Genomic DNA, 16,700 nt, shown 5'->3' with positions numbered 1-16,700 from the left:
TTCCTCTATTGAGGACAAGAACACATTTTTCTTGCCATATTTATAAGAAATGTCACATTGAGATGCTCCTTTTACCAAAATGCCTAAAAGCAGTATGTGGTTCTCTGGTATATGTTCATACTAAGATGAACAAATGGGTTAAAATTTTCCGTTGATAGTTTTTATTTTAAGTGCAACTCATGGATGGGAAATGTAACAAGAATCAAAGTATCTGAGGTAAATATTTAAAAATCTTTCTAAGATTAATGAAGAAAAATGATGTAACATCAATTTTCTGGAAATAGTTTCCGGCAACTACTGTTTGAAGAGCTATATGACCTAGCCATTTGTTGAGGCTTTTCATTTCACAAGAATTATGTAAGGTTAATGTTAAGAAACAGATAAGATGTTGAAGAAAAGGGTACCATCAAGGCTTCTTTCATTTTTAATAAAATCACAGGTAGCATTCTTTTATTATTTTTTATCATATTCTCTCTGCTATTAAAAGTATGTTTTCTTACATTATCTCCACAATTACACTTCTACTTCACTGACCATGGCTTAGTTATTTTTGTTGTCCTCACAGAATCTTAACCAAAGGAAGTGCTTAATGTAATTCTGGTAAATTGTTCAGATTTATGGAAGCATTAAAGTGCATGAAATATTCAAGGAACAAGAAGTAGTAGGTGAGACAAAAATGTGGGGTGCATGGAGTAGTAGGAGATAAGGATGAGCAAGGAGACCTGATTAAAATTGTAAAATCCTTGAAAAATAGAGTAATTAAGGTTTTATCCTATATGCCATGGGGAAAGACTCAGACGCTTTTCTCTCATAGGCTTCACTTGATCAGATCTGTGTTTTAGGAAGTGTTCTGGGTACAGGGTAGAAAATAAATTGGACAAATGAAACTAGGAAGCAGGACAACCTATTAGTAGTGGAACCAGTAACTTGTGATGAAGACCTGAATAAGTAAGTGTAAAGGGAGAAATGTCTGAGGTATTTTAGAGGCAAGATCAACAGTATTTTGTTATTTGGATGTGATTCGGGAAAGTGTTGATGACTTTAAGGTGCTTCCTAAAATGGGTTAAGTATATGCTTGCTCAGTTCAGATTTCAAGAACTTTGGAATGAATACCTAATACATACCTGTAAGATACTCTACTAGCTATATTCACACACACATGTGCACACACACACACACACACAAACACACCCTCCTAATTATTATGATAAAACTTTTAATTTTTTTTCTTTTTGTTCTTTGTTTTTTTTAAACCTTATATAGTCAGGGATTTTCTGCACTAGAAAAGCTGAAAGTTTTTTTTTTTTTTAACATACTTTCAATTAAACTTGTTGGGTAAAAGGCTTTTTACACTAATAGAAACCAGGGGAGAACCTTGATTGTCCCACATCTCTACCCCTTAATACCCCATCCCTCACCATAACCACCATCATTCTCTACATTGCTTTGCTCATAGCAGGAGTTTAAGAAATATTTAATTCATCTCATTTGAACTCATGGTAAACTCCATTATCTATAGCATGTTCTATGAAAAACAATAGTTAATAAGTGGTACCATATTACCAATATTCAAAGAATTTGAGTACAATAAAATGCACAAAACTAAAACTTTAGTTGAATATGAGTCACTTCAATCCGCTTCATTGCTTTGGACCAGTTATCTCTCAATGTTAGTGATCAGGAATGCCAATATATAAAGTTCTGGTTAACACAACACAGATAATGAATTATACCATGAAATTGTAGGATGTTAGTGTGCTAAAAATTATTTTAGGATCCTTGATGATGTTAATGAAATTGGTAGCCCCTGATGACAACAAGCGCTTCAAAAAATATCAGAAGATATGTTATTGCAATGCAGAAATAACTTTATTTATAGGTATTTCACTTAATACAGATTACACACACTTTATGCACTGAAAATACATCAAATACAACCAGTGTTAGTAACTACATGTATTCCAGTTGAAAGATGCCCTATAATATTCACTCTAACATATTCACACAAAAACCTGTTTATTCTTTTTTAAAATTACAGCTACAAATAACAAAGCAAAAACAAAATTTTAAGAGTGACTGTTTGTGACTGCTCTTGTATTTTAAATCTTCACAATTTTAATGTTACTTTACACAGCTTTTCTTCAATGGCAGTTCGCAGTACTAGCTCCACTCAAAACCAGAAATGATAATAAATTGTACACATTACCCAATCTAAAAACCGAATCTATCCTCACAAATATTTCCATGATTTACGTCAATCCATAGTTCACACCAAGCTGTTTATAAAAGTGTATGTGTGTATACACATACATAGATAAGTAGGTATGCATGTATATGATTATGGCAAATCCATATCTTAGCCTTTGATGGAAACATAAACCCACAAAGCTGCAGACTTATGAAACTGAAAATCTGACATTGTACAGAGCACTAACAGAGAATTACTTATCTCTGTTTTGGTTTCAGAGGTATTAAAATTAAATAAGGTATTCATGCAAATAAAAATAATTATTTTAATGGATTCTTTTACATATGTTTTAGTTATGCCAACTGAGCAGAAGTTGACTATTACTGAAGGCAAATTTATCTTAGCTTTTTTGTGTGGAAGAGAAGTAGAATCTACACTGGTAATTAGATAGGAAAACTAGTTTAATTTTTAATTTATAATTTAATGTTATTGGATCTGTGATCCTTCAGAAAACAGGGAAACTTTATGAAAAGAAGTACTGCAGTTACATTAGAGGTAAAATAATTTGAAAGTAAAAAACACATGAGCACATATTCAGAATGCACTGAATGTGGCAAGAGTTTTTTTAAATAAAAGGTGCTATGTAGGGTGATATAAGGGATAAAGGATGATTAAAGTTTGGAAGTGAGGCATGAGTTTAAAAGAACAGAGAATAACATTGTAAATATAGATGTATGATCTTTGAACAAGTTGTCTTTAGTTTAAAGTTTATATTACTTTTTTCTGCTAGAAATTTGAAAAACATAAATATACACACATATACGCAAACATATGTATGCTTATATATACCCTAACCCATTTTAATCCCACTGTTTTAGAATTACATAAACATCAAATTAAAATGAATTTTCCTCTAGACTCAAAATTAGGTCTCTTAATTTTAAGAGTTTGGTATGGTTGTCTTTTAAGTCTCACACCCAAAATGACTTAATTGTATGTACCTCATCATTTCTACAGTGTGTATGCGTCTTGAAATAAATGTGTGTATAGTCTTACAAACAACTCAAATTTATATATGTAAAGTTGAATTGTAGCACCATGTAGAATTTTGTTGTTAAATGTTATCAATTGCTCTAGTTCAGATAATGTTAACTTTATATAGCATGTCAAATTCTTTTTTCCTATCTAAAATGAAACTATTATAATATCATTTTGTAGTACTAGATAAAGTCTGCGTCTTTATGGAGCCAATTTTGTCAGGTAGACAAAATATCCCCATATTCAGTGAAAAATTGTATTTTGCCTCCAGATGTTTTAGTATCACGTAGACAAAACTACGATACCTATCTGGAAGAGAACTCAGCACCTTCTCTTGAATAACTATATTTGTGTGAAAAATATGTACTTATTCAATCTGAAAATCATAAATAATGTATATAATTATCTACAAAAAAGGCACCCAATACATAGTTCTGAATGAGTGATCAAATAAATAAAATTAGTAATGAAATATAATCTCTCATTTAGGAGTTCATAAATTAGTTTTCCAGCATCCATGCAATTCCATTTTTGTGTGTTTTTTCCCACCCTGAATATGAGACTAGGTCTGTGTTTACATACCAAAAGAGCTGATCAAATTTGTTCTTGTGTGTGTGTGTGTGTGTGTGTGTCTGTTTAATTACTTTGAGGTTGTGACACTGAACAACTATTTGAGCTGTATACTTGAATTACAGGAAACATTTTTGTGTAAGGTGATAGTGTTTATGAGCAATTCTGTTTAAAGTATCATTGAAATAGTGGTCTGTGTTGATTTTGAATCTGAGGTTAAAACTGATATGTAGTAAGATGAGTAAATACATTTTAAAGTTTATTTTGCAGACTTCTGAAAATAATATTTTTCACCAGTGTTGCACATTTGTTTACTTCTACTACCACCAAAGAGAGTAAAAGTGGTATTATTCAAATTTTCTCTAAGTATCTAATGAAAGTATTATTTTGTTATCTAACGTTTTTACTAAGTGTTAAGACAAAAAATGAAAATGCTTTTAAAGTGCATTTCTAAGAGAATAACATTTGTGAAGTAAATCAGTGAATAATTAATAAATATAAGGCTCCAGGACAAGGGAGAAAAGTGCATATATGTCTAGAATATTCATTGAAGTACTTCATTTCCATTATTATGTCAATTTGACTATCTGAAACCTAATGGAATGTGATTTTTTTCACTTCACAGAAAAAGATTTACTCCTAATTGGATAGTACCAGTGTATGTGTGGATAATTAAATATAATTAATCACTTGAAATGGGAGAGTTAATAAAATTTTAATTGAGAATATCTAGAATTTGAAAAAGGTAAGAGTTGGTTATGAGGCTTTTTAGAAATAATTATAATGGATAACTTGGTTGTTCATTCTAAGGGAAATTTTGGCAGATATTTAGATGGCATTCTTTTTAACGGAAAAGCTTTTTCATCATGACTTGATATTTTCACTGAGGGCAGATTAGTCTCATGGTGGAGATATATAGTATGCCTCTTTAGTTTACTATCAACTAATCAGACTCAATTATTTCATAAATTTGTCTAATCATACATCTATAAAAATAAACAATATGCGTAATAATTAAGTCAATTACCACTATGTGTAAAAAATCCTGCATGTATAGTTTATAATATAAAAAGAGCAGAATACTTCTGTAATTTTAAAGTGCACCACTTCCAAAGGTTAAACAGAATTACTAAGTAAATTATAAAGAAAAACTTACTGGTATAGCCTGAAGTAAAAACAAATAGTTTTAAAATTCTTCATCAAATTGTCATAGATACAGTTAAAATCTATCTACAATTTCCTGAATTTTCTACAACAAATGTATATTGCATTGTTCAATAAAAATAAAGGCCTATGACTACTCTACAATTTTAAAAAGTCCACTCCTAATTCTAAATACCACATAAAACCACGGATGTTATGTATGAACACACATAATGCATGAAAAAACAAATTGAACATTAGTTCTTTTTAAAAGTAATAATTATATACAACACATACAGCTTTATATTATCACAGCACCTTTGAATATGCTAGAAACCTAAATCTAAACAATAAAAATAGACAGAAACTAAGCAAAACCTAAAGAAAAAAGTCTATTACACAAGAGCACCTGTAGGAAGCATTTACACAGTGTAGATTAAGTTCATATAAGATTACTTAAGCTCTGCTTGTCCTGTAGCACTTCTGTTGAGATCAGGCTTCAAATCACACCTAGCTAGACGGACACTTACAAAATCTAATTAAACAGTGACGAGTGCAGGTGACAAAATTGTAAAATGTGGCAGCATTGTTTTGTGTTGAAATGAAAGGATTAGTAAATATTGTATGAAATAATGATTGATTGAATATAAGTTCAGCTTTTAAAAATTATTCTAAAGTATATGTGTTCACATTGATAATGTGAACAGGATGGTCAGCAGAGAAAACAGAAGTATACATAAAAGATTAATTAATGGATAGAATTAAAACTGTTCTATAAAATTTTCAATTTAAATCATTGAAAATAAAAATAACTTAAGAAATGTAATAGCTTGAATACCCTACTTCTAAAAATAAACTTTTATATTTAATGTAAAATGAGGAAATGTATTTCAGCAATTTTTTTCAATTTATACACTTTGGATTTTAATCAAAAGAAAGTAATACTCCTTTGAGTGTTTGCAGGGATGAAAGTATACAGCACATTGTAGTTAATCGATTAGGTAATCCCTAAAAGTTTCTTTGATGACTAGTCTTAAGATTTGCTTTCCTTCTGTTTTTCTCTATTCACTGACTAGAATAAGAACAAGAGAGACCATCAAGGACACTTCATTGAGAATATTCTAGGAGTCCATTAATACCAACACAAGAGATGGGAAGATATCTGAGACCTTGTAAGCCAAACATGTAATAACACCAATAATTAAATTAAAAGAATCATCAAATCAACTGATAAGAAGGAACCAAGAGGAAAATACATAGTTTTGTCCTCTCTGGCTTTTGTGGAAAATTAGTTTCAATGTCGTCCATACTATTCTCAAATGTTAATATTATTTCCTCAAGCATAAGCAAAGGACAGATCAAGGGTAGTTAATAATCAAAAGCAGAATCCATTTTCATCTATGGCTGAAGTTTAGATACAGTTAAATCTCAATCATCATTGGTTTATACGGGTAAATATTTTAGCCTCAAAGAGCAGGAAAGAAATCAATTGAGAAGTTCCTTTCTCACAGAAATTATATTCTGAGAGACGGAATCACTTGCAGCTTTAAAAATAAAGTTTCTATTTTCATCTTCTGCAAAGATGACCCCCATAAAAATACTGAGGAATTTTTAAAAGAGATTCTGGGTAACTGTTTCAAGACATTTTCATCTTCATATATACAAAGGAGTGATTAGGAGTTTTCCTTATCACAGGCCTAAAGGAAAGGGTCGCTGAAGTAGAAGAAAAATGAAGTATTCTCCTCTAGCTCACAGAATGTGTGGAAAACCAGAGACCAGGGTGGTCATGACACAAGCACTTAAAATGCATTTATATAATAATTACATATACAAATGGTCATGAAGCCACACTAGTTTATCATGGGACATGTGAAGTATTGATTCATTTTCTTGGGCATCATAATTTTTTCACAGTTAAGTGAGACTATGGATTTTGGAAACTCCTACTCTTAGTACATCTTGGTACCTGCAGGGCACTGACTCTAGAGGTATAATAAGTTGGCTCAATTTTGACATTCCTTGAAATTAAACTGAAATATTTAGTTTATCAGGAAGAAATAGGGGAGAGATTATAAAGTTACCCTATATGAATAACTTTCACAAAGGTAAAATTTAATTTTAAGTATTTTTCTACAATAGTTGTTTATAAGTATGTAATACAATATCATAATTTACATGACATTTCTCATTACCAGTAAAACAGTTACACTTACAGTCATTATAATTAACTAAGTAATGTTTAAAAAGCCAGATAGCAAGCATGTTCAAGGAACTTGACATTATTGGAGGTACCAGAGATTCTGTACTGAGTAAATGGGAATGCTAAATTTTAACAGAAATCTTTTAAAAATATTGCCTATATATTAAATATCCAAGAATTACACTAATTTGAAATGCTAAATAGAGCATAAGTCTCTTCTAAATACCTTTACACCAAGGAACACTTCAAATAATACAATAATTTAATGCACATACATAATAGACCAAATCCTATCCACACTTTGCAAGGTAAAATGATACACAATGAAGCATTTGAATGAGATTCCAGGAAACATATGTTATGTCGTGATTATAAAGGTCCTTTATACTCCCTTTTAACCCCAAGAAATCACGCTTTTAAAAAAATTCTGTTAGTACTGTTAGTAAGTCATAAGCAGCTTAAAGAATACAATGTAAAATTGGGACACATCATTCCTTCCTCAATAAATTTAATGTACACCAAATTTGAGGCATTTAGTCATTTGTGTAGGAAATTGATTAATCAACATATTGTGAAGAATGAGTTAAAGGCCAAATTACTCAAAGCAATGAAATATATTCAGTAATTTAATGCCAGAGATATTATGTAGATCTATTTAGCTGTTTGACTCTAGTAGCTTATATTTTCCTAGGTAGTTTCAAAATTAAGATAAAATCTTTCAAAATATCCTATTTAAATCCTTGTCTCTACTTACATATGAACGGAATTACATTTCACTATATAACAAACATCAGTACTTTTTTTCCCCCAAATATCAGGGAGTATAAAGAACTTTACATTCTTCTTTTGATAGATAAAAATAGAAAAGAAAAACTTCTTTCTTTTTCAGTATTTATAGAAAAAAAGAAACATGATTACAACAAAAATAATTTTTTAATGATTAAAGTAGTGGAACAACATGATTACAATCAACATAAAAACCCATTAAAATTATTTTATATCATCTAACTTTTCAGCAGAGTGATGGATAATTATAATTATTTTCTCAACAACACTATAGTAGTGAATATTTTCCAAAAAATGATCTTAAGTGTTTTTTTTGTTGTTGCTGTTTGTATTTTTGATATTAAAGAAAATCTCTTGCCCTTGGATACCTTTCAGAGGGTAGCTTGGATAGTTCAGCTTCACTTCCAAACTCCCGGAGATGATGTTTAAATTCTTCAGCAATCAGACAGGGCAAGTAATTCCATGTTTCATGATTGATACATTAACCATCAGTTTGTACATCAAGACACATTATATTACATCACACTTGTTGGCATTCAGAGGAAGCAAATCGAGAAACAGCATGATAAAACTTTTTTTTTATCACACTGCACTGTTCCTTCCACAAATTTAAAATTTCGATTGCAAGATTACAGCTAAAGTAAGCATGGTGTTCAGTGGGACATAATTTTTAAGGTGGTTTTTGTTTTGCTTGCTTTTATAGTGGGAAATCCAGATTACAAGATAAATGATCTTAGCCAAATTTTGAAATCACAAATCATTGGAGTTTTTTGGAAGGGGAATAGAATTATGTTGTTCCTAGAAAGTTATATCTCACTGTAGATTTCAATAGTTGATGTCCTGGAATCAGTCTAGGACAAGAAAAATAACATGTTATCAAAATCAGATGGTTGTGTTCTAGGAGTCTTAGTTGCCAAGCATGCTACATGGCTAAAACTCACATTGCTAAAATACAGATGCACAATATCAAGGTTATGGAATGTAACAGTAGTAAATACCAAGCCTATTCCAAGCTAACTCAGACTCCTCTTACCATTTTGAATCCATGTATAATACCTACACTCATGTAACCATGAATTATTTCTTTTTGAAATGAAGTACCTCAAATACATGACTAATACAGTGACTTGTACACAGAAGGCCCTTTCAAAATAATAAGTTCATTTTTGTTCCCCTATTTTTCAAATGTATAGTCTTCACAATATTTTAATGGGAGAACTGTGTTAAGCAAGATTTCGTTTTGGCATTGTATCTCTTTTATACAACAATTATCAAAATTGATTCTAAAATGATTATTCTTATTGTTTTTCTAGAATCACAGCAAACACTATCTGCTTGCTCTGAAAGACGTTAATATAAAATACACTGTAAGATCATCTTTTAAATTTCATGTTTTAATTTCTACTATAATATATGCATACAAAAATGCCTTCCAGAATACTTGTAAAAATTTATATCAAAGAGGATCCTCATATTCCCCAGGTATAAATGGTTTTGTGCAATAGATACATTTCTATCTAACGAATGTTCCATATTTTTTCAGAACAAGAGTCAGGAAAAAAAAACTATAGAAAATATTTGATTCCCTTTTTAAAAACATGAAATTATTTATAAATCCCCTTATATCTTACTGCCTCCTAGAACCATTTAATTTCTTCACTTTCATATTTCTATTCCGATGAGTAATGAATTAAACATAAATATCACCCTAAACCCTCCTTTTGAAAATATATTTCTCACTTTGTTTAAAATCAATTGAATATAATTCTGCCTTCTGATAACAGTAATATTTTATTCCACTGTCAGAATTTCCTTAAGGAACAATGAATTTTTATTTTACTGGCTGACACTTTTCCCCATTATGTATGATGTTTCTTTAAAAAGAAGACACCTACTGTATTTGAATTTTTATAAATACATGCGTTCTTTTTCAGTGCTCACTTAACTTTTTAGCATTCTGCAACATCAGTGAATATAAGATGCCTCTCCTGGCATTAATCAGAAATTGAAGCGTATACAGAAAGGGTGAAGAACATTGCAAATGTAGCACAAAATACAAGGATTCAAATTATTTTTAGTATCACATTAGTCTACCTAAGTTCACCAATTCATGTCCAGAAGATATTTAGTAATTAATCTGAAACATCTGTGAACCAATGACATAAAATATACTATTTACCTATTTTTTTTAAGATGAGAAAAAATAGAATAAGTCATCTGAAAACTCATTGATTCTAAGATACTCCTTTTAGCTAATAAAAACCAAATGATAACCAAGAATTTATTCTTATTAGCATTTACTTTCCTTATTTTGCCTATCTCATGAAGTTATTGTTCTGTGTTTAGGAAAAGACTTCTTAGCTAAATAAAATAAAATACCTGAATGAAAAAGTTATTAATTTTATTGACTTTCTCAGGATTACAAAATATCAAAAAAAAACAATAAAAGAGGAAGATATTTGGAAAACACTTCAATTTTTTCCTTCATCTATGCCTTACTTACTGTATGTTCATGTCCTCATGTAAAATAAGTCTAGCTCTTAAAACATCTCCATGCTTTCAAAAACAGTTGAAACCAGAATTTGCTCTTCTAACTAACGTCACAAGCCAATCTATTAAAAATGATGCTCTGCAAAAGTAATTCACAAACCCCACCCTTTGTATAGATTTGTAAGTGAGTCACAAATTTAGCCCTGGGAAAAGTGCTATTAGGATATACAACACACATAAAGTGCTATTCATAAAGAATACTTTTCTGTTGAGAAATGTTTCCAAAAAACCAAATGATAGCAATGAGAATTAGAAAATGAGAGCACCCTTTTTAATAGTTAAATAAAAACAAAAACATACCATGATGATATTAGGCATCTGTTATGTTTGCCACCCATTTAAGATCCACCTTGGTCAGAAACCATGGGGCTCATGTGAACTGTAGAAATAACCACTGCCCTATAAACTCATTCAAAGCATAACAGAAACTCTCCACAAAGAGAGTAGGGTTCTATTTTACCATTTGTGATAGCATAATTATGAACCTATTGTAACAAAAATGCACCCACAACTGAATTAGTATCTTAATTTCACTGTGTGATTAAGAGAGAAAGGTTAACGTTATTGTATAATTTAACTATGCAAATCCATGAGTGACTTCAATTCTTAAAAGCATTTCCTAAATTATGGTAAATTATTTTCATTGTTATTTTGAATCCTGATAGACTTCTTTAATATCTCTAACTTTGGTGAGAGGAAACCTATTCTGACTTTCACATTACTACTATTTAATTAAGCCTAAATAGGTTTTCAAAAGCTTTATTCACTGAAACTGATATGAAGACCTTCTTAAGAGTAACACAGACAAAATAATAAAATCAACATGCTGCATGACTTCTAGAGAAAAAATGTAGATAAATTCTATCACTTGACTTTATTAAGGAAATAAAAATACTTAAATCATTTAATTTAGTTATGAATTTCTAGATACATTTTTATTCATTTCTCCATGGAATACAGATAAAAAAGACTGTATAAACTCTTGTTTTCATAAATTTATTGGTTTTTAAATTATTGTATACAGATATCTTGGGTCTTAATATATGCATAGTTTCCTTCAGACCCATTAGAGAAAGCAATCATATTTCATTTTCCAAAACTCATTATCTCTTAATAATGTCTCCTGAAGGGTTCTTAATACCTTGCATGAATATGCAAATACTCAAATGGATATCTAAAGTAGAGATCTCATATATATTTCATTCTCTGGCTTGAAGGTGAGAGTGAGTAGCGTGACTTCATTTTCCTAATCCCATTCTTGCTACATTGTGTTAATACAGATTTATGAACCAGAAAAATGGTGAGTTCCTAATCTGAAAATGACACTCTTTTCATTGTGGGGGTTTGGGGGAATGGTGGGTAGGGAGGATATCTTGATGCTATTTGATTATCTTGGGTAGACACAGATTTTCCCAAGTGAACCTGAAGGTCTCAATACCATTAAGTATTAAGACCTGCTTATCACATTCCAAAAGGCTTTACTATGATGTATCTAGCCATGACTGTTTTGATCCTCATGCACACAATTGTACTGAGGATAGTGCCATGACCTTTTATTTTGGAGTTTTTCCAGTATATTCTCTAGCAAGAAGTGTCATACTGCCATCTACAGACAACACTCTCCCTATTATAATCATCATTCCTCACCCAATTTTCCTCCAATCAGGAGTCATTTTGTTCTGATTTTCTACCAAACTTAAAATGAATCCATATATTTATTCAGATACTTCTGCAGAATATGATCATTTTGATCCCATGTTGAGTCAGTAGATTCTGTAATAATTGAAAATAATTAAAAAAAATAAAGTTAGAAAGGTTACTTAGAAAGTTGGATTACCTACCGGTCTGGTGTGTACAGACACAGGTGTCTTGAAAGTTGTCACTGGATAGCTGCACTCAGAAACGCTGTAGGGATCAGAACTGCTGGAGGAACACTTGGAGATGGAATCACAGCCCACAAAGGTGTTATCAAGAGGCAGTTCCTGGATGATGTGGTGCTTCGAATTCAGGGGAGTTTCCGGCTGGATCTGGAAGGCAGGCTGTGGAGAGGCAGATTTGTAGTGCCGGGCCAAATCAGGGCTGTCAGGCTTGAAAGTTGTAGGTGTAGTGCCCCAGTTGTACTTGCCCATGGTTTGCTCTTCCAGTTCAATGGGAAGGTCTAGTGTGACGCTGTTTCCATCATTGTCCGCATCATCTGCCTTAGTTTCTTCAATAGTAACAAAGTTAAGCAGCAAGTTCTTAGGGGTATGCTTCTTCTTCTTCTTCTTTTTCTTCATCATTATCATCTGCCTGTTTTCTGGGTTTGGAGTAACCCATTCGGAATTCTGCTTGTTTTTCTGAGCAGCCTTAAGGTGTGGTGATTGGCGGCATCTTACTACAGCAGTGATGAAAATAACAAGGATGACAGTTATTGTGCCTGCAACAATGGCAACCACGATCTTGACATAGTCACTGGATGGTGAGGATGTGTCAGCTGTCTCAATATTTTGGGTCACTGGTGTTTCAATGTTTTTGTGCACCAATTCATAAATCAGTGTAGCATTGGTCACTGACTCATTCACAAATAGATTAACATTTACAACATTGAAGAGAGAATCAGGTTGCCCTAAATCCTTAGCTTTGACTACCAGTTTGTGTAAACCAAGGTCTGCAAGGACACATTTCTCCTTCAGTGTAATGTTGCCTGTTGCTTGGTCAATCATAAAAAGACCTTTTGTGTTTCCTCCTACAATGCTGTAATGAAGCTCTGCATTCATGCCAGTGTCATTGTCAACAGCAACTACCGTGAAGACCACTGTGCCTGGATTAGTGGATGGCAGAACCAATTCAAAGGAGTAGTTCGAAGAAGGGACAACAAAAACTGGTTTGTTGTCGTTGACATCAACCACATTTATGGTGACTTTGGCAGTTGAAGAACGTGATACCCTACCACCATCCTCAGCCTTTACATAGAAAGTATAAGATTCTTGTTTTTCTCTATCAAAGGAAATATTCGGTCGGATGACACCAGTCTGTGGATCAATGGTGAAGTCATCATTTGCGTCTAAAATGGAAAGAGTGACTGCAGAATTTTCTCCATAATCAGGATCAGTTACAGTGATTAGTCCTACTGTGCCATGTCTTGGAAGGTTTTCTGGGACATAGAAGTTGTACTCATTGTGAGTGAAAATTGGACTGTTGTCATTCTGATCAAGAACAGTCACTAAGACTGTGGCATTGGTTATTAAAGGTGGCATCCCGTTATCTTTTGCCAGAACCGTGAATGAATATTTTTCCTGTTTTTCTCTATCCAGTTTCTTCACTGCCGTCAGAATGCCTGTACGATGATCCAGGTTGAATTCAGATGGAGCATCAATGCCAAGCAGGTAGTTTATCTCAGCATTATGCCCTGTGTCTGCATCTGTTGCACTTATTTTTGTCAACTGGGTGCCAGGAGAGTTATTCTCAGGAACAGAAAGACTTATGAAAGGCTGAGTGAAAACTGGAGCGTTGTCATTTTCATCTTTTACTTTGATGAGGAGCATGGATGATTGATTCAAAGGAGGTTTGCCAGCATCTGCAGCCAGTAATTTAATGGCATATTCTCTTGTGGACTCATAGTCAAGATATGCAGCAGTCTCTAGGAGGAACTGATTACTAAATACTGGCCTCAATCTGAAAGGGACTTCATGATCTGTAAAGCACGTCACCCTACCATTATGGTCAGCATCCTTATCTGTAACAGTTATGAGAGCAATTTTGGTGTTGAGTGGAGCATTTTCTGAAAGAACCACAGTGCCATTGATTGGATTGATGATATATCTTATGTCAATTGATGGGACATTATCATTGACATCTGTAACATTTACTAGCACCATTGCTCTTGCTGGTATCAATCCACCATCACTTGCCAAAACCAGTAACCTGTGGTTTGGTGATTCCTCCCTATCCAGTGGTTCTTTGATTGTGATAAGTCCAGTGGTGGAGTTGAGGTGAAATAGCCTCTTGGCCATGTTGGAGACTAGATTGCTGAAATAGAAGTGAATCCTGGCATTTTCACCTATGTCGGCATCTGTGGCATGAAGTTGTGTCACTGAAGTACCTACAGGAGCATTTTCTGGTATACTGACTTCAATCTCATTCTCCCTGAAGACTGGGCGGTTGTCGTTTGTATCAGCAACACTGACTTGCAAAATGGCAGTACTGGATCTTTGAGGAAAGCCACCATCTTCAACCTTTACTTTCATTACATATGTATCTTTCTCTTCCCTATCTAACTCCTGTTGAACTATCAATTGTGGCATCTTCTCTCCTTCTGGTGTTTCAATAACATCAAGCCCAAAAATACTTTGACCCTGGAAAACATAGAAGGAAACATTTTAGCTTATGTTATTATTTAATGAGACCAGTTTTCAATTCCTTGAAGTCATATGACATAGGCTCAACTCAGAAATAAGTGCCAGAGACTTGAATTCTAAGTCCCAGCTTCGTCTATAACTAATATTGTCACCACAAACAAGATGCTTAACACCTCTACACATTTGTGAAATTAGAGTGGTGCTAGAAGATGTTCTAAGTGCTTTTCAGGTCATAGCATTTTATGGTGATAAATGTAACATTTATGTGAACTATTAAAGATTTCAAAAGGAAGAAGTATGTAGAATTTTAAAAAGAATTATCACTAAGTTTCACATGGTGAATGAACTTATAAGTGAATTAACAATGGTTACTCCAAATGAATTAAAATATCTTACTGTAGATTTCAGTTGTCTAGGACACCTTTTCACCACCAGAAGTAGCAATCAAGTATAAAATATTCATCTAAGACAAAAGTGCATATATCACATCTAATAAATACAGCTAATAACTTTGGCAGAGGGAGAAAATATGCAAACTCTGATAAGAATAAAACCTTGTGTAAAATACATAGACTTTCTTTTTTTTGCCCTATAGAAACAGGTGTTAAAAATGAAATTTTTGGGAATTCCCTGGTGGTCCAGTGGTTAGGACTCGGTGATTTCACTGCCGGGGCCCAGGTTCAATCCCTGGTCGGAGAACTAAGATCCTGCAAGCTGTGAGGCCTAGCCAAAAAAAAAAAAAAAAAAAAAAAGAAAGACGTTTTCTTGGAGATTAACAGAACAATGTTATTGAACTTCGATTTTTTTTTTTAATGAGCACACACAATGGACTGAAACTAACATGCCAAAATGTCAAATTGGAAAATATAGCTATAGGAACAGTACCTATATTTTCTTTATGCCTATAAAGTCAGATTATGGGAATGTTTAAAATCAGTTTCCTCTGGTTCTGGCTTCCCTCAAAACCCTCAAGGAAGTGGTTCAATTAATATAAAACTGTAAAATTCTTAAAGTGCTTGGGCTCTCTTAAGTGCTATTGTTTATCAGCACACAGAGGGTCTCATACTCTTAAGTCTTTAAAATAGTGAAATAATTTTGATAAAGTCCAATTTATCAATAGAAAATAAAAAAAACTTTTAAAGTCCCTTCTCTGAACTACAATAAGATGAGCCCTACACAGATAATCAGTGATCTTGATAGCTGATTGAGGAATAGTGTTGACTGGCTCTCAGGGGCAGTTCTAGCCAGTGTTACCTGTAGCACTTTGACAGAAATGAATAAGATAGAAAGGTACTGGAGGCTGTGAAGATCAGAAGATCTTAAGATTCCTAGTACATGGTTGATTTATGAACCCTTACGTACACACGTACACACGTGCACACACACACACACACACACACACATAACCACGCACTACAATTTTAATTCTCCTATATATTTTTTAACATAAAAGTTGCTGACATGTGCTGAAGAACAGTTATTGAGATCTCATCTATGTGCTCTGTCCTGAAAGAACAGGAGAGCATCTGAGGGTTTTTTCTCATTGTTTTGTCATACCAGTGTCTAAAATAAGATCCTAAATGTTAGAAACCAATGAACGATATCAGGTTTTCAGGGACCACTAGAATCTATGGTGAAATTATATGGTCATATTATCTTTTATAACTTATCAAAGTGTTATAATTGCTTACATAAAATCTAGTACAATACTCAAGTACAGCCACATTTTTCCTCATGAATTGCTTGAAGATATTTCTGCATTTTTTGGATTTTTTGTGTGTGTTTAGATTCACTAACTTTTATTCAAATCCAGACCATAATATATCTTGATGGAAGAATTAAATGTTTATTATGAAATTTAAGGTGGCATTTCAGAAATATTAATTAA

General features: G+C 32.6%; 1 protein-coding gene across 2 annotated transcripts in view; it reads right to left on the bottom strand.

Moving 5' to 3' along the window:
* PCDH11X (protocadherin 11 X-linked) overlaps positions 1 to 16,700 on the bottom strand; it is a 698,845-nt gene that overhangs the window by 600,736 nt on the left and 81,409 nt on the right. Inside the window, exons 3-4 of one of the 2 annotated variants that reach the window (XM_057538561.1) lie at positions 12,317 to 14,809; positions 1,913 to 8,776 (exon numbers count right to left, since the gene is read on the bottom strand). In XM_057538561.1, coding sequence (XP_057394544.1) covers positions 8,732 to 8,776; positions 12,317 to 14,809 — 2,538 coding nt within the window. In that variant the 3' untranslated portion in view covers positions 1,913 to 8,731. Of the gene's footprint in view, positions 1 to 1,912; positions 8,777 to 12,316; positions 14,810 to 16,700 lie in introns of those variants that run through there. The other variant, XM_007182336.3, reaches the window with a different exon arrangement.

Source organism: Balaenoptera acutorostrata, chromosome X (assembly GCF_949987535.1).
Source record: "Balaenoptera acutorostrata chromosome X, mBalAcu1.1, whole genome shotgun sequence".
Lineage (NCBI taxonomy): Eukaryota > Metazoa > Chordata > Mammalia > Artiodactyla > Balaenopteridae > Balaenoptera > Balaenoptera acutorostrata.
This window is presented reverse-complemented; position numbering and strand designations above follow the sequence as displayed.